Source organism: Geospiza fortis, unplaced genomic scaffold, assembly GCF_000277835.1.
Source record: "Geospiza fortis unplaced genomic scaffold, GeoFor_1.0 scaffold41, whole genome shotgun sequence".
NCBI classification, from domain to species: Eukaryota; Metazoa; Chordata; class Aves; order Passeriformes; family Thraupidae; genus Geospiza; species Geospiza fortis.
The window spans coordinates 2,422,767-2,446,512 of NW_005054299.1; the positions used below are offsets into that span (position 1 = coordinate 2,422,767).

Consider the following 23,746-nt stretch of genomic DNA (forward strand, 5'->3'; position numbering starts at 1 on the left):
GGGAAACAGGAAGGGAGCAGAATGTGAAATTCCTGAGGGAAGTAAAAATTGCACATTTCAGTCTGATTTCAAACCTGTTGTTTACTAATTAAGTAATTTTTTTTTTCCTCAAACAAAGAGCTCTGCAATTAAAGGTAGTGAACAATTTCTTACAGGCAAACCTGGTGTTGGTAGGGCTTGATTTGAAGGATTGGGCTAATGCCTTCCAGTGTAACTTGTGGGTATAGAACTCTGTGGAAATGACAAGAATGTTTGTGGGTCAGTTGAACAAATGAGCACTGGAAGCTTGTAGCCAAGGTGAGGAGGAGGGGATGGAGAAGAAAAACAGAGATGAGTGATAAAGGAGTAAATAGTGGTGGATCTTAAAAGGATTAAATAATATTCTTTTAATATGGCTTGGATCCGTATGGAAAATGAGATTACATGGTTAAATAGTATTTTCATAGTGAGGACCTGAATTGCAAAGTCAATAATCTATTGGGGTATGGGCAATCCTTTTGGTTATGTAGCATCATCACAGTGGGTATCTGTCCTGCATGAGGTCTTCAAGGCAGCATGAGGAAAGAACCACAGAATAGGAATAATAATTTACATTTATTGGCAAGGTAGAAACAGATGAGGAAATACAAAGAAAATGAGTTCAGGTTTACCTGTGTTGTTTAGATTTAGTAACCTGGTGTGTCGCTCATGTGGCACATCTGCTCTGGCCTTCAGTTGTTTCTGTGCAAGGCTGTGTGGACACATTTAGTGTAGAGTAGGTGCCCAGTGTGATTTTGTTGTGTGTTGTGTAGCATTTGATAGAAATCATGCAAAGATTATGTAAGGAACCAGGAGGCAGATGTTTTTGTAGAAGCTTATGTAGTGACTGTATAAAAGCATTTATTCCCTGAAGAATAGGTGGAGAATTTCTTATGTTGTATCAGTACATGTAATTTCTTTGGTTTAAAAAGTACCTATTTCACTGAGTTACACAGTTTCCATCTCTCCCTATATTACAGCTCTACAGCCCAACCCTCATCTTCTGAGATTTGTAAGTCATGTCTAAATCTCCTGAGCAAATGAGTTCATGAGTTCTGCTTGACCTGAGGTATAAAGTGAATGTGTTGCACTTTAACATTGAAAGTAACTGCTCCCTTAACTAGTGGCAAGCCTGTTCTTCCTATTTCCACCCTGTGGTCATCCCTATTTTTCCCATTAGGGCTCTTGGTGGTGTTTCTCTGTTGAAGGCTTTTCAAATGAGCATTAGGAAGTGTGAAGAATCACATTGTCTTGTCTGTCATGGAGCTGTGTTCAGTGACATGAATGTTTTGACCCCGAAGAACTGGAATTATAATACATATAGTGTAGTTCATTGGGAGATATTACATGATTTTTTATGGGTGGAGTATCTTTCTTTTCACTTCACGGTTGAGGAGGGCTTGGGTGAGTGAACTGAGATGCTGAAGATTTTGTGAAGCCACAATGTACAGCAGAGCTGAAGCAGAGATCTACCTAATTTCTCCAGATGTCACAATATCCTCCTTAATAATCTGAATACAGATTTTGTGGAATTCAAACAGTTACATCCGTGACTGATGTAAAGCTCCTCCTGTCCCAAATGAGGATTTTTGTGGACAAAATTACTTTTATTTCTTCCCTTTGTTATTCTAACAAAGGAGGCATCAGTTGCTACTGTTTTGAGAGCTACTGTCTTGATAAATAAAACTTTATGTAATAAATTCTCTCATACAAGCTGTAGGAGTTACAGAGGAACATCCACGGATATACTTTGGAACCTCTGGATTTCAGTTTGCTACCTGCTAAACCCCAAAGTTTTTATGGCATATCAGATGGGTATAGCTTGTTAAGCAGTGTCCTCCACTGTGTTTACTTCTATAAAGACCCTTGGGAAGTAAAATACCACATAGGGTGTGTTAGATTTTCAGAAATTAAATCCAAAGTATCTACTTTCTTAAAGGTACAGAAAAACATAGATATAGGATATCTTACAGATAAAGGAAATACTAGGAGCCAAAATGATGATAAACTCTATCAATTTTAATGGATGGGTTATAAAGCTGTAATTTATTGGTGTTACATTATCAAAACTATTTTCACATTAAAATTTGAATTAGTTCCATTATAGACTTAGGTAATTTTAAATTGTATGATTGCCCCCCCAGTTATCTAGAAGTTAGGGTTTTTTAAAAGAAAGCTTTATTTACAGATAAAGCAATGTATATTAGGTGAGGGCACGGATCTAAGTAAAATTTTGCTATAGTGACATTTTTCTGTATTTTCTTCCATTGAGTATGTGAATGGCTTGAGTGTGTATCTCATCTAATGCAAAGGAGGTAAAAAAAATTGTTCATCTTGGTAGATTTATATTATTTTAATTTAAGCTTCAGTTCCATTACTTTTTGATTAAACATACTTATGTCTGATGCTATCCATCTTTTATCACTATGAAATCTGTTCCCAAGCAGAAAGAAGGATGGCATCTGAATTATGCAGAAATCATTTTCTATCTATTTTTCTTCAAATGCTGGGCAGTCTTTTTCATAATCCCCCCAATATTGCATGTGGCTTGTTCTAATCCTCTGCCTATTTCTGAATATTCAACTATCAAACCTTGGTCTTCTGCTGTTTGTTTTTATGGCAATGTATTGTCCTGGATGTCATTTGCTTCAGCTGTAGCTCAAACTCCCAATCCCAGTGTGAAGAACAGTGAGTTATCATTAGTTCTGAAAGGTTCGAGCTATCAGTTTTTAAAGTGGTGGTCTTGTAGTTTGTGCATTTCTAAGTATAACTTTAAAAAATAAAAACAGAAATAACCATGCTCTGTTGATTGAATTAGCAAAAATTTTATCAAGCAGCATAGATCACAAATCAGTCACAAGTTACATAGTTAACTATCATATAAATAAGATTTCATTCATAGTTATGCACGAACCTCTTGGGGTATGTGGTTCATTTATGTTACTGTTTAAATCTTGTGATTCCCATGAATGCAACTGGAGACACACAGTGAGAAATGTACTTCTTGGGTTTGATGGACTGACATACACAGTCTTCTGCAGTAAGCCAGGTGAAATTTCACTGTTAATTAAGGGTGATCATTACCCGCTTTCCTGATGAGCAAAAGCTATTGACCACTGTTGGATACAACTCCCTGAATTATAGTTGCAGGTGTTTGTTGTGTCCTTAAAGCAAGCATCCCCTTTCTGTGTAAGTAACCCAGGAAATATAAGCAAAAAAAAAAAAAAAAGAAAAAAAGCAACACCACCCCAACAATAGTTGGCCTTGGATTTCTCGCTAGTTGGCAAAAGAGTTTTCCTTTACAAAACCCAGTCAATCCTTTTTGGTTTCTGGTTTCTGAGAAGGAAAGAAGACTGACAGATGTTTTCTGGTTACTAGGCTGTGCTGCCCGTGTGGGTTCAGAGGCAGCACATAAACTCTGTGCTGTGTTCTTCTTGCTGTGCACATGAACTGTAACTTCTTTGGTGGTGGCTTCCCTTGCTGTCCAGAAGCCAGTTCTTGTGGTATTTTGTGTGTAAGGGAGAGATCAGAGGGATGGGACATAGAAGAGTAGGGCACAATAATAGCAATAGAAAGTAGACATAGAGGGAGGAGAGCTAAAATAGACAATGAAAAGAAAAGTGAGAATGTGAGTTGCACTTTATTACATTGCTCACAGGGGCCATTGGTACTTAATGTGTCCTTCCATTCTTGTGTTATTAAATCCGTGTCATCAGGGACAGATTTTGCACTTGGTATTACTTGTCCTGTTGTCCCGCATATGTGCCAAGTTCTTCAACTTCCGTGTTATGTTATTGCTTGGTTTTAGTCACGTTCCTCCGGGCTGTCTGGAAATCTGCCACGGTGACTCAGAAAGAAATAAAAATATTTCCTTGTTTTGTAAGATCTACTGTCTTTGCACCCGTTCACCTTGTTTCATTTTGTCTATGAGGGCAGCTATAGCTTGTTTCAGGACAGTAAATTTCTATATATCCATACAAACCAGGCAGCAGAATGCTGTATTGAAGGAATGAACAATGTGGAGGTAGAACACAAATGTTAATTCATCATTGATGACGTCTGAATGCACAACTGTACAATTTCTTTCAAATCGTCATGAACAATTTCAGTCTTTAAGCCACATATATATTCTTATTTTTCTAGGGACACTTACTTTGTATCCTCTGGCCATGTTAATCCATCTTAATTCAGTTTTGACTATTAGACTGTATGCAGGACTCATTGTTTCTAAAGTTCAAATTCTCTGTACTTCTCTGCTCATAATGTTATGCTTCTATATCCATGGTGTTTATTACAGCCTTGAAATTCTGCTTCTGGCAAAGATGACTTAAGATTAGGCTCTTTCAAATGGAAGCTAAACTTGCTAGCTGTTTTTAATAATATGTAAAAATGAATGAATGGTTTTAAATGAACAGGAAATTATGTTGTATACTTAGTCTTGCATGTGTGGAACTCTAAACTGCTTGCAAATACTTATAATGCTGATTTCCCATGCTTTCTGAAATTAATCTTTTGAAATAAACATGCTTTTAATATAAATATTGGAAGGCAGGAAATAGAAGATTGCTACCTGAAAGGCATGCTCATAATGTATTTAATTACATGTTTGCTTGTGTTTCCAAACGTAGGTGTGCGCCTAGACCGAGTACGTGGGGGTCGCCAGAAGTACAAGCGCAGAATAGATGCAGAGAACAGCCCATACCTGAACCCTCAGCTAGTTCAGCCAGCAAAAAAGCCATGTGAGTACACCACATACACAGCATTTCTCTCTCAGTACAGGCTATTGACTCCTAGCCCTGTTTGCTGAGCTCCTTCTGGGTTGAACAAGGGTTTGGTCAGAAAATATTACCGTGAAGACTATATCGATTTGGCTGTTAACAGGTTTTGTTTTAAATATGCTCATCTTTCTCAAGTGGAGTTGAACAAAGAGTGTTTTTACAGGTGGAAGTGTATAAAAGCATGGTTTATGCAGTGCAAATTTTACATTTACAGGTTATCTTTATTTTCAGTGGTACATAAAATGGTTCATACTGTGATCATTAGCTCATTGAAGCTTCTACTTTCAGATTTCACAAGAAAGTGATTTTTGTAGTTTTCACTAACTAAATGAGTTTGACTGCTCAACCTCCCAATGAAAATACATTAAGAGCCTCATTAATTTATACCTATAGATTAATACACTACCTAGCATTACATTAAAACAGCAATATGCCACACTAATAACAAAGCAGAAAGTGGTAGTTTGGGCTCTAGTACCCTCATGGATTTTTTTTTTACTTTGTTTTGTTATGTTTTAATAATGTCCTTGATTGTATCTCTCCAGACTGAAATTAAGAGAGAAAGAGATGATCATCTCACTGCTAAAATGCAAGTTCCATCCTCTTTGCGATTAACTAAAAATAGTTAGGGGTTTTGCTTTGCAGCTTATATAAACTCAAGCAGTGACTGTACTAATTCCATGAAGTAAATTTAATAGCATTATAGCTGTAGTGCAAGAGGCTGGTGTATTACCCTGCAGAGACACACAGGCTCTGTATCAGGTGTTGTAAACTCTTCCAAATTCAAATGGGAATACACACATCCAGTTGCTCCTGCTGAGGAGGTTAATTTGCTCCTAATGTGGATAAATAAGCCAGTGAAATAAGGAGGGCAAATTCCTTCTTGTCTCCCATTTGCCTCTGCCTCTAAGCCTCTGACAACACACATGTCAGGTTTTAGCCCCTCGAAAATACCTGGCTGGATGGAAAATGGAATCTGTTTCTGATGGTGTTCCCCAGTAGGGGACAGTGCTGTGTACAATACGTTTGAGCATATGGGGATCTGGAGAGCAAATAAACAGTCTTTGAACTGTAAGTGAAAGGGCATTTTAGCTGTGTCAAAGAAAAAACAGCCAGTTTTACATAAAATTAAGGCTTAAGTGAACATATGGCATAGTTTCCTTTTGCCTTTCCAAAAAACATTATGCTGATTATATTCCTTCAATTGTCCAATCTGGCATCTTCTACTCAGCCTCCATAAGCTGTCCCACTGTTCTGTAAATACAATCTAGGGCTGCACTAAGCAGATTTTGCACATTATAATAAAAACTTTCTGATAATACAATAAAATTTAATAAACTCTAATGCTTAATTTCATTAGAGGTTTAGTTTTCCTGGGTGCACAGATTGTCAGTTTTTCATTTACTTGATATTGTCATTGAGTAGAAATGTTGATAGCCTAACATACCAAAAAAAGCCAAGACCAAACAGACAAAAAAACCAATCCAACCCAAAAGCCCCAGGCCCTTAAGATATGAGCAGAGGTTAATGCAGTTGTACTGAAATACAAGAATCTCTGTGTAAACCCAAGATTATTGCAATGTGGTGCATTACATTACCTATAAGGTGATAACTGCGCCGATTTCTGTAAGCTTCAGTTGTCTGAGATAAACTAACCTCCTCATAAATCATTACTCATTATCTGAGTGCCTCCCTCCGTTTTTCTTAGCTTATCCAAGTACAAACAATTTTGTCATAAACATTTTTAAAACTTAATTTTCAAATCCTGGCAGATAAGTGTCCAGACTTGAAACAGTTGAATCCGTTTTGTGTGGAAGTAGCCTGGGAGATTTTCTGGACCCTGACTGATAGTTTGTGTGTACCAAAGGCACAGGAATGAAAATTGGGTTCTATTGATTCTAATTAGGGAAACATTAAATAAGATTTACCTTGAAACAGTGCTCATGGCTATTCAATTTCCTGAGTGATGGAGTTTTCTGAGTACGTTCAGAATTTTTCTATGTTCTGTGCTAATGCATGTGCCAATACATGTAGCTTTTTCCCCCTGTAAGGAAAGAGCGGGTGTTTGGAGGATCTTTTCTACACCTACTTCTGATCTATGTTGTATTTTCCAGCTTTACCATAGAATTTAATGGCCTGGCTGTAGATTTCATTGACTGCAGAAATAAAAAGGATTTGAGGTTTTGCAAATCCTGAGTCAAAATAGTCAATATTCCTAAATCATCTATGCAATGTCATTGGTGAGGAGCCTCATACACAAATGAAAGTTGTTCTTTGGCTGTTTCTTCTGCTGCAGGAGAAAAAAACCCAGAACTTGGGGATGAGAGTGTTTCTTCATTCATTTATCATGGTTTAAAAACCCAAAAAGTAGAAGTCCTCAGCTGCATATGCTTGGATGTTAAGAAACTCTTTATTAATTTATCCTATTTTCCTAACCCATTAAAAATACTGGAATTTGGAAAGAAGTAATGCTGTCTTTTCTCACGTACATGTTTTCTGTGTGAAATTGAACAGGTTAGGAAAAGACTGTTAAAAAATTTAAAAAAAACCTGCTAAGGCTGTTTGCCAATATAAGTTTAAACTACCATCTGTCATTTGTAAATAAGAATAGAATTCCTCATTAATCAGTTTGATAATCAGTCAACTATTGAGATCAAAAATTACATCAGTTGGCATGGTTCCTACAGTTCATATAAAGCATGAATATGTCCCCTTGTAATAAAACAAGCTTGATGTGATGGTTTCCAGTTGGCTCTTGCACTTACTATATGAAGGACTAACATATATCACAACTTCTGGCACCCAAATTTGGAATAAGGCAAAAATTGTAGAGACAGTAGATCAGAGTCAAGGAGTCTGTGTCACTAAAGAGCAGTAAAGTATCAGAAATCTGAATCAAGTGAGCATTTTATGGAAAAATGTCATGGACTAGTAGGGATCCTTTCTGACACTGATGGCTTAGGTTTTAAGCTTCTATATTTTTCAGATTCTTTACTGCTTTAGTGTGTAGTTCTGAGCTTCATATTAAAGGATAGTGAGCTCTCTTCACAGACTATTTAGACAAAACAATTCATTTTCTAGCTTGGGACCAAGGTCAACTGATCCAAATTTCAGGCCCAAGAGCATGAAGAAGAGAGAAAAACAAAGATGAGACTTCATAACCTAAAGCTATAATTGGACAATTAACTGCAATATACTAATGGACCAGAACTTATGAAAATGTGTGAGACCTCAGGACAGGTCAACCATTTTGGGTCCATCTTGGGTGTAGCCCTGGCTGGGCTCTTGTGCTGCCGAAGATGTATCCATTGAGGCCTTTTAATAAATGCCTGCTTTATTCTTTAACTCTGCCTAGCCTGTGTTCTAGGTCAGCCTTGACAACACTGTTGGGCAAGTCACATCCCAGTCAGCTTCCATTGCAGGAGAACAGTGTGGTCTGTCCTGTGACGTACATGCAGATGGGGAAAATTGTACTAATTCTGGCAGCATTCTCTGCACTCAGAAAATACTTGGGGTCTCCTCACAGTGGAATCCCATTTACGTCAAGCCTTATAATGTTTTATCTCTCTGAAGGGAGCAGATTCATGTAAAATCACTAAAGGGTGCCATTTGGGCTTTAAATTCTGATGGTGCTTTTGAGGTCAAAAGATGTACTTACCAGGAAAAGTAAAATGTAAATATATTGGGAAGTATAGTAATGTACCCTGTATTAGGAGGCTTAATGAATTAGTCCTTTTCCCATTTTTCAGTTCTGCCTTCTCAGAGTAATAAATCAGGCCCCTGTATAGAGATAAAATATTTCCATTGTGCCTTCACATGGATATAGTGCTCATATTATGTGTATCCTACTTATAGAATAGCAACACTGTATTGTAAATCTTGTGGGCTCTTCTCTTTTTTTCTTCTCTGCATTTTTCCATATAACTTAATTGATTATTCCAAATAGATATCACAAGTCAACTGAATAAAAAAGTAAATATTTAACATGTGAATGAAAATGCTATATAGATAAAAATAAGCAGTGTGTGACTACGATAAATTATCATTCCATGCACAAAACTCTTTTTTCTCTTTGTTTTTAGTGTTTTTTCCTGTTTAGAAATCAGAAGGAGATGATTGGTCTGGGTTTGTGGATAGAGAATGGTAGTTCAGGTCACTGACAGAAGTTACAGGTTTCAGTGATTGACTAATTGCATGTGGTATTTACTCACTCAAAAATACCCCTGCCTTTAAGGGGTGGGGTGAGTTGCAGGTAAAAAATGAAGGCAAAACTTTTTATTTGAACAGTACAAAATGTCCTGTAATGCATTAATCTTTTCCTATAAAGTTTGTACTCCGATAATTAACAGGGATCATGTATTTCTATGTTCCATTGAATTTATTATCTAAGAACATACATGTCTGGCTTGATAAACACTGTTAATGGATCAGATTTGTTTGTGCTGTAACCACTTGTCGGAGGTCATGAAGTTACAATAAGGTGTAATTAAGTTCAGTGTCTTAAGACAAATTTTTGTGCACTTTGAAATCTGAGCCATCTGTTTGAAGTGTAGAATGATGCTGCTGGTGATCTTGTAATGTTCTGGACCATTTTTACAGATAACAAGATTGTCTCCCATTTGCTGGTGGCTGAACCAGAGAAGATCTATGCTATGCCTGACCCCACTGTTCCAGACAGTGACATCAAAGCACTTACCACTCTTTGTGACCTGGCAGACAGAGAACTGGTGGTGATCATTGGATGGGCTAAACATATTCCAGGTACATACAGTGTTTGTTGCAAATAGATAATGTACAGAAATCATTGCGTGGGTTATTCTGTGCTGGTAAAAAATACTACTTTTTTCTCTCCTTACAATGCATAAAGTTTTCCTAAGGCTCCAGAATATTCCCACAGAACACAGTTTAGATGGTCATGTATTTTACCTTGGAAGTAGTAGTGTTATTGCTGTGAGTCTTACTATGTTAGTAAGTTTCACATGCTGCTTAGAGAATTTTTTTTTCATGTATTGCTATTATTAAGATAAACTCCTCTTACTATCCAGAGCATTAAACTGGCATCAAGGGTCATACAAGTCCTCTCCTCTGCAGTCACCTGATTCAGCAGTATTTGAATATAAGTCTGGCTTCTCTGTTTGGTAAATGCAGCACTACTGACCACAGGAGGTGAAAAAATTCAGTTATGTTTTGGCAAGGCACAGAGGAATTGTTCTTTTCATTGACTGATCTAGTGTGAGAACTGAACTGTACCAGCAATTCAGTACAAAGAACTGAATTGTCCCGAAAAACCTCCCCTTACAACTTAGTATTTCCTTGGTCTGCATGGAATGGACTGCAGTCTGCATCACATAAATGCATTGATACTTACAAGCTGACTGGCAATCTTATTAGCAAGAAAAATGGGGGTCATCAAAAGCAGTTTCTCAGAGGATTAGCAATTCCTTTAGATAAGATTTCAGGTGTATTTTTGCCCCTCCCCAGTGCTGAGGTGTTTGTTCTTGCTCTGTGAGCTAGCAGACAAACTTACAGAAGTCTCCAGGGTTCTCAGTCTATCACCTTTCACAAAAATCACACAAAAAAAGGTCAGCTTTTTCTCTTGTTTCTTAAGGTATTTTTCTTGTCCAGCAGATGAGTGAGCATGTTGGTGTGTTTTCATCAGCTCATTAGTTTTCTAATTTTGATAGTGGAGCCTTATTAAGCATGAGAGTGGATAACCTTTCATTCCTCAGAGTAATAAGTCATTCTCATTTTAGATGTGATTTTGGGACAACTTAATAGTAGAATAAATATTCCAGTCAGTTGTTTGTTTATCGAAGATATTTTATTTGTAGTTTCAAAAGAAATTGTGAAGAAATATTCTTGCTGTTTGTTTCTTTTTCCCTTGTTCTTACCAGTTCTTCTGGGTCATCTTGGATAAATATAAACACAATATATGTACAAACACAATCAAAGAATAATAATAGTTTGTACCTTTATGAAATGTTGGGTTTTTTTTTTTACTTCAGAGGAAAGTCAACAGCCTACAGACTCTAAAATAGTCAGTTGATATTTAGTCATTCTCTGTGCCACAAACAGTGTATAAACAAGCTCTTGTATCACAAGCAATGTTTTTCTGGTACAGTTAACTTATTTCTGTCTCCTTAAACTAGTTTGTCTTTATGCTTTGAATGCTACAGTAATTTCTTTAATCAAATTGATGGAAGTCCCTTTCCCAGCCCACACTGAAACCAATTTATTGGTCATGATATGCCGGCTATGTTGCTAACAGTCGTAACGAACTGTCAGGCAATATCGCAGTGCAGCTAATTTGAAGTCATTAGGTGTGCAGCGTTCAGGCAACAATTTGTTACAGTGGTTAGGAACACAGCTGACATTTCTGAATGGCTTTGTTCAGAGCAGTTCTAGATGAGCCCAAGCAAATTGTAAACTAATTTAAACATCACTCTATATTATAGGAGCTACTTTGTCTTACACTGCTTGCTAATAAAGCACCCCAAATTAAGTCAGAATGAGTTAAGCAGGTGAGTTTGAGTTTCATCTTTGGAAGATACCTAGATCACCTTAACCAAAATAGAGTGGCTCTCAAAGAAGTCAGTCATGCGCCGTAGCAGCTGCAGGGGAACTTTGTCAGTCTGATTTGTGAATATGCTGGAGTGATGGGAAGAGCAGAGGGATGAGACTGAGCAGCCTTTAAAATGATGGCTTTGGTTAGTGTGGAAAAGTGTGGATGCCATAAACTGGCCCTGAAAATTTAAAATCTGAGCCACTTGAAGAGCTTACCTGCCACAAAATAGCATTTTAGTACAAAGTAAGCTCAAACTACACCTACAGTTGTTAACCCACCCTAGGTAAGTGCACTTACCTGATTTCATTTACAAATTAGAGTTTAAAAAAAAAACCCAGGCAATAAAGACAATCTTTTTATAAGCCTTCAGGTAACAGAGGACAGTGATAAGATCTGTGCTTGTTGTCTGGCATTTGATCACAAAAATCAAAATGCAAAAGGGCTGGACATGCTAGACAAATACAATGAGCTTTTGTAGCTTGGTTTTGAATGTTGGACTGATGAACTTGGACTGGCTACACTCAGCTGATGTCTGGCACAAAACAGCATCTGGAAGAGCCTGCATTGGTGCTGTCTGTTTGCAAAACTAACAAATGTTACTGTAGGCAGAAGCATAACAGGATGGGGAAAAGGATGAATTAGGAAAGGGGTGCAAATTGCCTAAAAGTTCACTGTAGCTTGGCAGACTAAGTAAACCCTTGGTGTAAATCTTGTAGAGTCGATTAATTACACCAGTAGTGAATTTGTGCCTAGCACAGCAAAGCAGCAATCAGCAAATCTTTCTTTACTATAGTGATTTCTTAAGGTTCAGTGTAATTAAAGGCCCTTATATATCAGGTGCTTAATAACTAATAAAGATCTCAACTCTAAAGCATTGCAATGTAAAATTTGTCTTCGTGGAGGAAACCAAAGCAATGTTTTTGCTCTTCTGAAAAAAAGCCTTTTAATAGGATTATCTACAAAAATGTAACAATGCAATATTCATTCTGCCCCGTCCAACCGTTCCCATTTCAGTCACAGACTAAAAAATGTTTTCAAATTATACAAAGTTCAAGTCCTTTCATAAAATCATTAGTATTTTTGTTGTATTGGAAATATTTCAATAGTTGCTGTTATTGAACAAAAAGTCTATACCATATACAAAAGGAAATATTGAAAGAAAAATATATATGGAAAGTCTTTATCAGTAAATAGAATTAGTCTCCTTGCATTTATAAATCAAATAAATGGAAAGTGTGTTGTTATGAAACATGACCATGTCTTATCTGAAGAAGAAAAAGATCACAATGGCATTAGGAAATGCTTGACTTTAGTTAGAGAGGCGTAAGGGCACAAGAACAGATGATGGTGCCCTAATAGCCCTTTTTAAGAATGACAGGGCCCCGCCATTAGCATCCTTTTATATCCTTGGAAATTGCTCATGCCTCGCTTTTATGGTTCCTATCTGCCTGACTCTTTTTTATTTCTCTTTCAATTTCATCCGCGCTCGGATAAGCGCATGCTAACACAATATGATTGAGCTGTAAAATGGAACGCTGTCGCCTCTAATCTCTTTTATGTAGATATGGAGGTACTTCCACACTCCACTTCATTCTGTCTCCATTGTTGGCCTTTTTAGAATGTGTTGCCGAGTAATGGAGGCTCAGTCAAATATTAGAGCTAGGTTTCACAGGGTGTGATAAGAAGATTATCAGGCCAGCAGTCAGATCTATTGTTGTTCTTTGTGTCAGATTAAAATATTCTGATGTACTGTAACTTCGTTAGTAAAATACTGAAGGTGCTTAGGGGGGGAGGCTGATGCTGATGAGACAAAACTCCTATTAACTGACCTAAATAAATTGTAAATATATTAGGAAGCCTCTGCAAGACATTTTATTTTATTTTATTTTATTGATCTATTTTAAAAATTTTATTTTAGCTATCTTTTAAATAAGGAAACCTTTCTTAATTCATCATTTTCTGGTAGTTGACTTTCCTACCCTTCACATTGTGTTTTGGGGAGTTTCCATTTCATTGGTTGCATTATGTTAATTAAGCTTTTGCTATATAGGGTAGTTTTCTGCTGATACCTACTCACAGTACCAGTACGGTTTAGGCTGGATTTTTGTAACTCTCTCATTGACATTCACCAAAATGTGCAACATTTTTTCATATTAAGTGGAAGCAGCAAATATTAAGCTCTTAAAAATGTGCATAACAGGAAGCTAAAGAAAAAATGTTCTCTACGAAATTTGCATGCATGAAAAAACATCAGCCAGACCATAGAAATCAAGTTTTTGCACTTAAGATGAAAAATTTGTTTGGAAACAGTAAATCAGACTAATACATCAAAAATAACTAGTTACATTATTTAGTAAAATAAGCCTGCTTGTCTTCAGCAGTTGTCCCTGTTTTGTTAGCAGGAACACTGTTCAAGGAAGGGAATAGTTAGAAATTGATACTGCCACTGGTGCTAGTATTAAAAAAAAATGCATGATTTTGATGTAACAAATAGAAGGATGTTTTGAATATTTTAGTGTTAATGTTTTATGAAACATTTTTGTTTCAGCATACTCTTTGTGGAGGACAGTATTTAAGCTTTCCTTTGCAAAGCAGCTCTCAGGGGTGTAGTTTGACATTATAATATTGAACAAGAACATGATTTGCTGCAGAGTTGTTGTTTCTAAAATGCCCTTTTCTCACCATGTGTTTCAGAAATACCACCCCATGTAGGTAAAAGCTGACCACAACCACTTGTGTAGATTGTTGTTGGGGCAGCCCATAGAGAATCTCAGCTCTGCAAGGGGGACAGGTCTTGCCTGTGCTTTATGTCTGTGCCGTGCTGCCTGCCGCTGTAAAATTTGTTTTTTGTGCTCAGCCTTCCCTAGTCCCTTGTGCTGCTAGCTGGATTTAGGGCCATTTCAGACACAGCCCTGCAGCTTCTGAGAGCACCCCATCACAGGGTGCCTGTCCTTCCACAGACAGCTGGGCATGTAAATGTGGTGCTCACTGTTCATGTGACATGGAACGGAGGATGAGTTGTGAGGTGCTAAGAGGTTGGCAGGAATAATAACTTGAGCCTCCCGGGGAATCAGGACATCCTGCCCTTTCTCAAAGTGCTAACTGGGACACTTTATCAAAAGCCTGGTATCTGCCCTTCTTTTAACTCCTTCTACAAACATGCTTTAAGTACAGAAACCAGACCTGCTCTTCCTGTGAGGGAAATGTTCTTGAACTCACAACTAGTGTGACATGTGATCTAAGGCAGGCCATTCCCTGGGCTTGAGGGTAGAGGTTTCTCAAAAACGAATGACTTCCTTGACCTCTGGCACTGAATTGTACAATATGGGAAATCAGCAATTGGCTGCCAGTTTTATTTTTGAGCATTAGTGTGGATGGACCACCCAGCACTGCCAGGGTTTAGATCATCATGTTGATTCAGGTTTCTCCAAGCAGAATGGGACAGCAGCGTGCCTAAAATGCCAGCAGTTCATCCATCCTGGTATTTGAAGTGCTGGGAATGGTGGCAGTTTTTAGTTTTTCATATTTTGAAAACAGTATCACAGAGAAGGGTTAAGTGATCTTGCAAGGTAGGGAGGAAGAGGAAGGATGATGCATGAATTAACATGTCCACAAGTCTCCCAGCATTTTCAAAACAAAACAAAGGTCTGTATTGTGGCAAAAGGTAGTAACCAAAGGATCTGTTCAGGTTTTTAAAAACTTTCAACATACCCAGCTGAGATACAGTGTTGGGCTATTCTTGATGAATCTGTTGCAGAATTCAGTGGCAAAATTTCAGCAGATTTCAGTACAAAAGAGTAGTAGGCTTTGTGTGCAGCTAGAGATGCACACACTCTGTGTGTGTCTGCTAGTTCCAGTTCAGAACTGAGAGAGACAGCACTGGAGAGGTGAGAAGGTTTCTAATAATGCTAGACATAGATGTCCTGGGGTAAAAAAAGCACTTTAGTTTCCAGGTTAGTCACTTCTGGCATTTTTTTACTTGCATTAAATTAACTGAGGGGGGGAAAAATAATCTCAAACATATAAACATCTCATCACCTGCAAATTAAACATAAATATAAAATAAATGTGCAGTAAAACTTAAAAAGGCACTTGAAACTCTTGCTAGTTATGACTTCAAAATCTGTACCTATTCTTGGAAAAGCTTATTTAAGAGTAATCATCACCAAAAGCATAATAAAATAAAAAAATGGAATTAACAGGTGACAAAAGAACTTGGCTTAATTATTATCTTTTGACATTGTGGGGGGTTTAGGGAAAAAAATCCCTTATTTAAAATGCTCTTGTCTCAAGATCAGAATTAAATAGTGACTTTGTGTCTCTATTAAGTTCACCTTTTATTCCTTTACAAGTACTTGCTTTTTCCTTCTGAGTGACTGTCTCCTTTTCTTGTTTTGTTGCTTTTTTTTTTTTTTTTTTTAATCAGTCCTCTCCCTCCGCCCATGCCCCCAACATTCACACTACACTGTCTGGCTGTTGCACTTTTTTTTTCCCAGTGTCCCCCTTTATCTGCCTCAACCAATCTCCAAATGAATGCATGTCTATCATGGCCTTAGCTTTGACACTCTGGATATATTGATTAATAGTTGCCCTAAGCTCCTTTTAGCAAATCAAATTTTCACTTTTAGCAAGGATTTCGCCTCTGATTTATTCAGCAAAGTGAAATGCACTAAATTGACTTTGACATTCAGGGAAAATGGCTGAAAAACAAAGAGGGGAGGAAAGAGATATAAATTGTGTGGCAGCTGGAGACTTCAAGCATAAAAGAGGCCGTTTTCTATAGAATATCACTGGTTAATTTGGAAACATGCATTTAAACAGGAGTATAAATTATTTTCTTAAAATTAGATGGTTTTTTAGACTGAGGGTTTGGGATATAGTAAGGTTTACTTAGCAAAATGCAATATATTCAACCCAGATTCATCACTTGCTAATCATGGTGCAAGTGTGGGACCCACTTTTGTTGCCACTAATAATTATTATGTTAAACAAGAGACAAAGAGGTTTCTGAGTAGTTTTATAATGAGGTGCTAAATTGGTAAATATCTTCCTACCATTGCATTATGTTGTTCACTCCTGTGGCCCTTTAAAAATAAGAAATGATTAATAAAAAGAGAGCAAATCAACAGTAATGAATGCCAGTGCTTTTCATTTTCTTTCTGTAAACAAAAATGGCTAGTTTCTGAGTCTTAAATGCAAAAGTACAAAATGATACAGCAGCCATTTGCTATTATTCTTCCAGCAAAATCAAGAGTGTTGTATTACCCTGGGTGTCTTGTAGACTGCATTAGAGATGTTGTATGCTCACAGATGTTGCATGACTGAAGTACCAGGAGGCTGAAAATGCCCCCTTTCATATTTGCAAGTGTTTGACTGGACTGCTAAATGGAATAAAGGAGAGGGGAAAAGATGGAGAAAAATTATTATTCTGTTCTATGAGCAGAGCTGGATGTTTTTGAGAGGGGTGTACAAATATGCAAACTAAAACTGCAGGAAATGGTTTGGGCTTGTTCCGTGATCAGATTCTGCAGCAAAAATTACAAAGAAATCCAGCTGGTAGTTTGCTCAGTTAATCTGTAGAGACAGACCAGGAGCCTTCGGTGGGATCAGTTGTCATGGGTGTACAAGTCAAATGTGCTGTGCCAGCCTCTGTTGTTCAAGGATCTGGCCCTGAAGGGATAAATCCCCATCAGTAGTCAGTGTACCAGTGGGAGCTGAGAGTTTCCTTTGTCCCCTGTGTGTACTCAGCACCTCAGGACTCTGCAGCACTGTGTAGAATCAAGGTTTAAGCAAGTATTTCCACTCAGGGGACAACAATACTCACCTTTGTACCCACTTCTTGTGTGACAAACGGGTTTACTAGATTAGGTCTGTGTAAATTGCAGATGACTCAGTAGCAGTTTTCCTTCTTCTAAGCCAACAAGGAATTAATCTTATTACCAGAAGGTAAGAGGTCTAAACGTATCTTAACCTTTTTAATTTTACTGTAATCTCCACTCTTCTTTTTTTTTTGGAAGCAAGCTGGATGTGAGGCTTCAATAGTAATGGCCTTTTGCAAGTGGAACAAACATCCAGAGTGCCCATACCCAAGATAGCCTGGCACATTAGATTTTCAGGGCTGTGACTATTCCATTGCCACCCCCCATAATTTAGCTTAACTTTATTAAAAGACCACTGGTTAAGAATACACTGTATGAAAGAACTGAAACTTCTGAAATAGTCTTTGAGGGGTGTCCTTTCCCAAACTTCCCCACTTCCCCAAATTGTGCAGCTCATACCTCAGGGGTGGCCAGCTTCTTACAAATACTGCATGGCTGCAAGGCAGGAAGATGCCTTGCTCAGAAACACTGGAAGAAAGTTGGAACAAATCTTGGCATTATTCCTTAAGTGAGGAATTTGCAGAAGAGGTAAATGCAGCAGAACTGAGCCTGTCATTCATGTTCAGCAAGTATCACTTCTGTATTTACAGGACTCCTCTCCTCTATAAGAATTAAGGTGTTTTTTTCAACCAGATTCACTGTTTAAAGAACATCCAAACAGTGTTTTTTTCAGTTTTAAAATTCCTGAAGGCTTTGCTGGAGATAAGATGATCAATTTTATATGTCATTTAAATTGACCTCTGAAAGGATCATAGCAGACCCTGAGAATGCAGAAGTAAACTTAACAGCAACATAGCCCTCTTATGGTAACTATTTAGGCTGTTTTAAACTAAACATTTGACTTAGTCATCTAACTAAGCCTCCAACAAAAATACGTTTACTTTGTTCTGGGTGGGGAAGAAAAGAACACCTTCTCAGGCATACATGTTGACACTGTAAATCCAGGATGGAAGGAGGGAGGGGGGAAAGAGCCAGTTACTTAGACTGGATTTGGAGCAGACAGGTCTCCACCTGTATGACTGGGTCAGAGACACAGGATGGTCTAGTTTCCTAAAGTCAGCTGAGACCAGTTAAATACTGTAATTCTAAGAATGCCTCTACTTTCTCTCCGGATAAGTTCAGCTTCACACCTGCTTAACCTACATTAGAATAGGATTAATTACCTGAATTGCAACACCCCCTTAGCCAGTCAGCACGTTTCTGGCAGGGCACATGGTGACCTGGGTCTGGTTATATATAGTGTAAGGATAACAGGGGAGCACCTGGGTTGCAATGGCAGGGCTCAGTCCAGCCTGATACAAGAATCAGCAGTTTTAAAAAAAATGAGTCTGCAGTAATCACCTTGTGCAGCAGCTGGATCATACAAGGGCTTTATGAACTCATGTCTTCCTTGTAGTAATTTTTTTGTTGGGCAATGCTCAATTTATGCACCCACATATAAATATATAGGCGTGTGTGTGTGCAGAAAGAATCCCAAGAAGCGCAGAATCCAAAGAGTGCAGATACTGAATGCCCCCTTATTTAATTACTTAGATGGAGCAGTTGCTTGACTGTAACTTTTGACTAGGTGTTCAGTGTTACTTTAATTCATCATCCCTAAGTTTAATACTGCATAGCAGGCAGTATTAAAATATTTTGGTGATTCTTCATGCAAGACAACACACAACCTTCCTTTAATTTGAAAACATATTCTGGAAAGTTCTCTGAGAATCTATTGGTCTGGCCAAGGTATTTTCCACACCAAACTCTTGATGTACATATTATAGACAAGTGGAAATTTCACAGCATTTGACCCTTCTCCCCAGTATGTTTTCATCTGCCATGTTGTGCACCATCAGTTTCAATCAGCTGCATTAACAGCTGAGGTGAAATCAAATACTGAAATGAGACACAACTACACTTGCAGAAGGCTCCAAGTTCAGTGGAAGTGGTGCTTGCAGAGTCGAGTCAGCTCACTTAGCAAGTCCTGACATGTTATGCATGAGAACACTGGAGCAAAGAGTTGTGGTGAGGGTGGAGAAGAGGCAGGGGCAAATCTGCAGTTTTCGTGCATCCAGCTGCTGGAGAGATTAAGGGGGAACAGTTTAGCACATAGTGACTGCTGCTCATACATTTGTTCAAAGAAGTTGCACTTCTGGCATAAATATATCATGACAGTGGCAGGCTGCAGGGTGTATTTTTAGCCAGAGATTCTTCTGGCTATGCTTTAGCATCAGGCCTGCCCTGCTGAACAGGCATTAGACTCCAAACTTGGTACAATTCAAGCTATATCTGGTAACATATAAAACTTTCTGTGACCCTTGTGTCTCCCATTAATTAACTCTGCTTGCAGTGAGAAGAATTTAAGAGTCCTTCCCCATATCAGTCTCTTGTAGAAAGCCATTCTGCTCTGTGATCCATCCTTCACTTTACTACTTTGAAGTTTCCCAGAGATAAAGTTAACTGTTGGGTGGATTCAGGAGCAGGTTGCTTAATGTCAGTGAATCTTCAGCTACAGATATAACATGCAAAATGCATTGTGAATTCCAGGTTATCTTCATTCAGTGAGATTATAGGAGTAAATTTTGAAAAGTTTCTTTGTGTTTTGAATTACATTAATGTTTTCTGGACCCCATCAATGAACTGTGCTGAATGCTTTGCTGAATATCTTCAACACAAATTTGGAGTTTGCAGGATTGTGCCTTGCACATCAGTGGTGATGAGTAATTTTCTGTGTTCTGTAATCCTCATACATGAAGCACACCATGGGCTCTGTAATCAAGATACCACAGGGGAACAGGGTGCCCCAGACAGGCAGTGCAGGTAGGACTGGGGACAAGCTATGCACCTGCTGTGCAGGGTTATTCCTGCTTCCTCTGTACCCTAAACCTACAGAGGGCAGTGTCTGACAAGAGGCTTAGGTGGGCATTTCAGGAGATACAGTGAAGAAAACAGGCTGTTGACAAGGAACATTTGCATGCTTATAACCAGCAGCATCATAATCAGCCAGCATCAATGACAATCATAAAACCTTTCAGAGAACCTGCTAGGAGGGAGAAAAACTAGAGCTAAAACTAGCTTGCAACAGGGTGATGGCAGCATGGGCTGCCATGGGTCTCCTGAGTTCCAGTGCTGCAGCCAACACAGATGAACTCCCATTTGCCATTGATGGCTGCACGGACAAGTGTACTGTCTCCGTGGTAGAAAGTGGTAGCTATTTGTATACTGAATGGCAATACTAAACAATTTAGGAGAAGCAGTGAAGTGTGTCCTATCCAATTAAAAATGCAGTGAGAATTTTAGGTAGGCAAAATGTAATTATTTAATTGGAATTTGACCAGGATGCTTTTCCAATGTTAAAATAAGTATAAATTACATGAGCTATAAAACTTTAAATTATGAAAATATTTTGAGGTCTTTGAGCATGGTAATTGGGGCTATATATTCAACTTTGTTTTTAGCTTGACACTTCATAATGGCTGTTCCCTAAAGCAAGTTTTTTTTTACCTTATCGAATATCCCTTAGTGAAGCAAATTAGCAATCAGTCTGGAAAATATTTAAGTAGTAAAGTCACATTATTTACACAGGCACTTCCATTGTGCAGCGTTCTCTGTGTTCCCAAATATATGTAGGATCACTTCTTCAGCTGTCAACATTCACACTCGAACCTCCTTCTTTAGTAAAGCTTTATATGAAAATCCATTTAGGCCAATAGAAAGACTTGCCTTGTTTTCACTGCTTTGGATCAATCCCTAAATATGCAGGTCACAATCTGTAACCTGTATGGACCTCAGAGCTTTATTATTTGCCTTCTGCTTGAATTACCACTTTTGTGTAAATGGTGGGGGACTTTGTGCAATTCCTTGCACAAAGCTTTTTTTTCTTTTAATACTTATTTTTATTATTATTAACGAGAAAGAGAATCCTACTGTGGAGAATTAGGGTCATTTACTTCAAGCTGAATAAGAGTCTGCTCTTATCTAGAACCATATTTCAGTGCTTACAGGAACATCAGCATCTGGCCAGAATGATAGAATGTTTGCTGTGACAGAAACCCTGCATTTAGTATTTGGAAAAATTTTAAAACAGCATCCAGCATACCCCTGGAAATAGGTTCTCTGCTGCTGTGGCCACAGTCAGTGATTCCAGTTGTTTGAATCATGTTGTCCAAAATACGTTCTCCAATTAGCTTCCTATCAGGTTAAGGAATTCCAGGTATTTATTCTGTAAATTTTGTGCTTGTGGCGACTGTTCTCCTGGGGTTCCCTGAATTAGAACCACTTCTTTTTTTTTTAATGCAGTCCCCCCCCCCCATTTAGTAAAGGGTTTTAGGGTTTTTTTGCAATAGAGTTTTGCTGTTTGGGTTTTTGCTTGCTGCTTTTTAAGAACTGAAGGCACCATGGATCCTCTCCTGGTACTCCCATTGACACATTTGTGTAGTGCTGAGGTACAGGCTCCATGTTACATCCATACTTGGCTCGTTATCCTCTTATCAAGCTCTTTGCATCCCTTTGTTTATTTGAGGAGACAGGAAGACTGTGTGAAGGCTGCTTAGTCAGGGATATCAGCGTTGTTGGCAGGGGAGTGATTGCCAGTTGAAAAACAAGGCATTATTGCTCATTTTTTCCCTCTTATTAGTTTGATTACATTTGCAAATCAAATCAATCCATCAGACATGATCAGGCCTCGTCCGCATTTTAAGGAATAGTAATCTCCGTCTAATAAGATGCAAATGTGTCACATCGGTAAGTAACCAATAAATCATCGTCTTGTCTTTGGCAATCATTAAATATCAGAACCAACAGTCAATTTTTAGTATTTTCAATTTGCGATATGCCGCTGGAATATAAAGATAGATGGACGTAATTACACAAACCAAACACTATTTCAGTTCATTCCAGACAGCAAATTTAGTGGAAGGTATAACTGGCTTGTCATCACACTACATTATTCCTGGCGGTTCATGCAAAGTTCACAGACAAGCTTCAAATGGACATTGCTTTTTTTACTCTCCTTAACAACATTCCCACTACCACCACCAAACTTCAATAAATGACTTGAAATGCTGTAGGACATCACTTCCATCAGTGCACAAAAAGACACAGGAAGAGAAACATTGCCCCTTTTCTTAGTTGCGGGCACCTTGTGCACGTGTAAGACTGAAGGCCAGAAGTTCCCTAATACCTGCTGCATTCTTTCTCTCTCTTTCTCTTTGTTTTTAGATGTTTTAATCTGAAATCTCAGTATTTCCTCAGAGTAACTTTTCACAATTTTTTCAAGTTACCTCAGGTTTAGTAATTACAAAGCAAGCAAAGACAGGCAGGGAGAAGGATTGGCACACCAGCTGCACTCCCTCTCTCTTCTCATCCCCATCTTTTAGAGGACTGAAAATTCAAATTGTTTTTCTTTATCCTTTTTTTTTTTTAATTGATTTGGGATTTGGGAAAATTGATTGCCTCATGTGCATCCCAGGCATTAATTGATACATTTATTGTCTGATTCGCGATGTCTTGCTTTCCATTAATGACTGTATTTGTGTACAACAATTTACATGCTTTTCAAGAAAGAAAGAGGCATAAGATTACACCCTGGCAGCAGGAGTGGCAAAATAAACCAAAGCCTCGTCTTAAGCAGCACAGCTTTTACCTGGATATTTTTGACTGATTTATTATTGTAGGGTACAGGCCCTAAAATTGCATACCTGCAGGGAGACTGCTAATTTCAACAGGAATTTAGGCCTGTTGGAAATGATATTATTGGTCCTTCTTACAGTGATGAGTGACATGAGAGAGAGAGAGTGTGCAAAATACTGTCTCTCTGCTCCAACAGAAGCAGCTCTGCGGAAATAAGAAAAGAGGATTTTGTAGGCTTGTGCTGACTTAATGTAGGTCTCCAGCACACCAAAGCCAGACAGTGGGCTTACTGTGCTTGACCTTAAGAAACTTCTTGCCCTGAGCTGTGTGCCCTGGGTGGACCTGCTGCTGCAGCATCCTGTTAGTTGTGTTTGTTTCAGCTAGCTTGCTTTGGGAAGCTGAACTTCAAGTGCTTTGGAGTGATCTGTGGAGAGATCCTTTAGTCCCCTCTGTGAGAAGATAGTTTTCACAGTAGCAGTTTGATTTAATTCGGTAAATGAATTAAATGGAAATTAGTGAAGAGGCTTTCTAGTGAGCACATCTACTTGCTTTGGGTTCCCCATCATGTTGAGCAAAGGGGTGGGGAGAGTGGTTGTAAAAATGTGAACATGTAAGTCTTGGGTAGACACTGCGTTACTCATTGTTGGTATCAAAACTCATGCTCTTTAATGAGAGGAGATTGCAAAGAAATAGTTGTAAGCTGCAAACAGTGTTGATTCCACATGCCAGAGATTTAAACTTAAAAGTACCATCAATTAACAAAAATCTCTTGTTATTTTGAAAAGAAAGATGTTATTACCTGTATATATATATTTTTATATCCTCAAACTGGTGTCAGTCTCTAGCAGCTTTGTGAATACGAGAGGTTTTATGCCAGACCTAAATGAAGCAAC

General features: G+C 38.2%; 1 protein-coding gene across 4 annotated transcripts in view; it reads left to right on the top strand.

The window, feature by feature from the left end:
- Positions 1–23,746, top strand: part of ESRRG (estrogen related receptor gamma) — a 338,080-nt gene that overhangs the window by 281,096 nt on the left and 33,238 nt on the right. For all 4 annotated transcript variants that reach the window (XM_031059386.1, XM_031059383.1, XM_031059388.1 and 1 more), the window contains 2 exons: positions 4,647–4,757; positions 9,396–9,557. In XM_031059386.1, the coding sequence (XP_030915246.1) occupies positions 4,647–4,757; positions 9,396–9,557 (273 nt within the window). The remainder of the gene's footprint in view (positions 1–4,646; positions 4,758–9,395; positions 9,558–23,746) is intronic.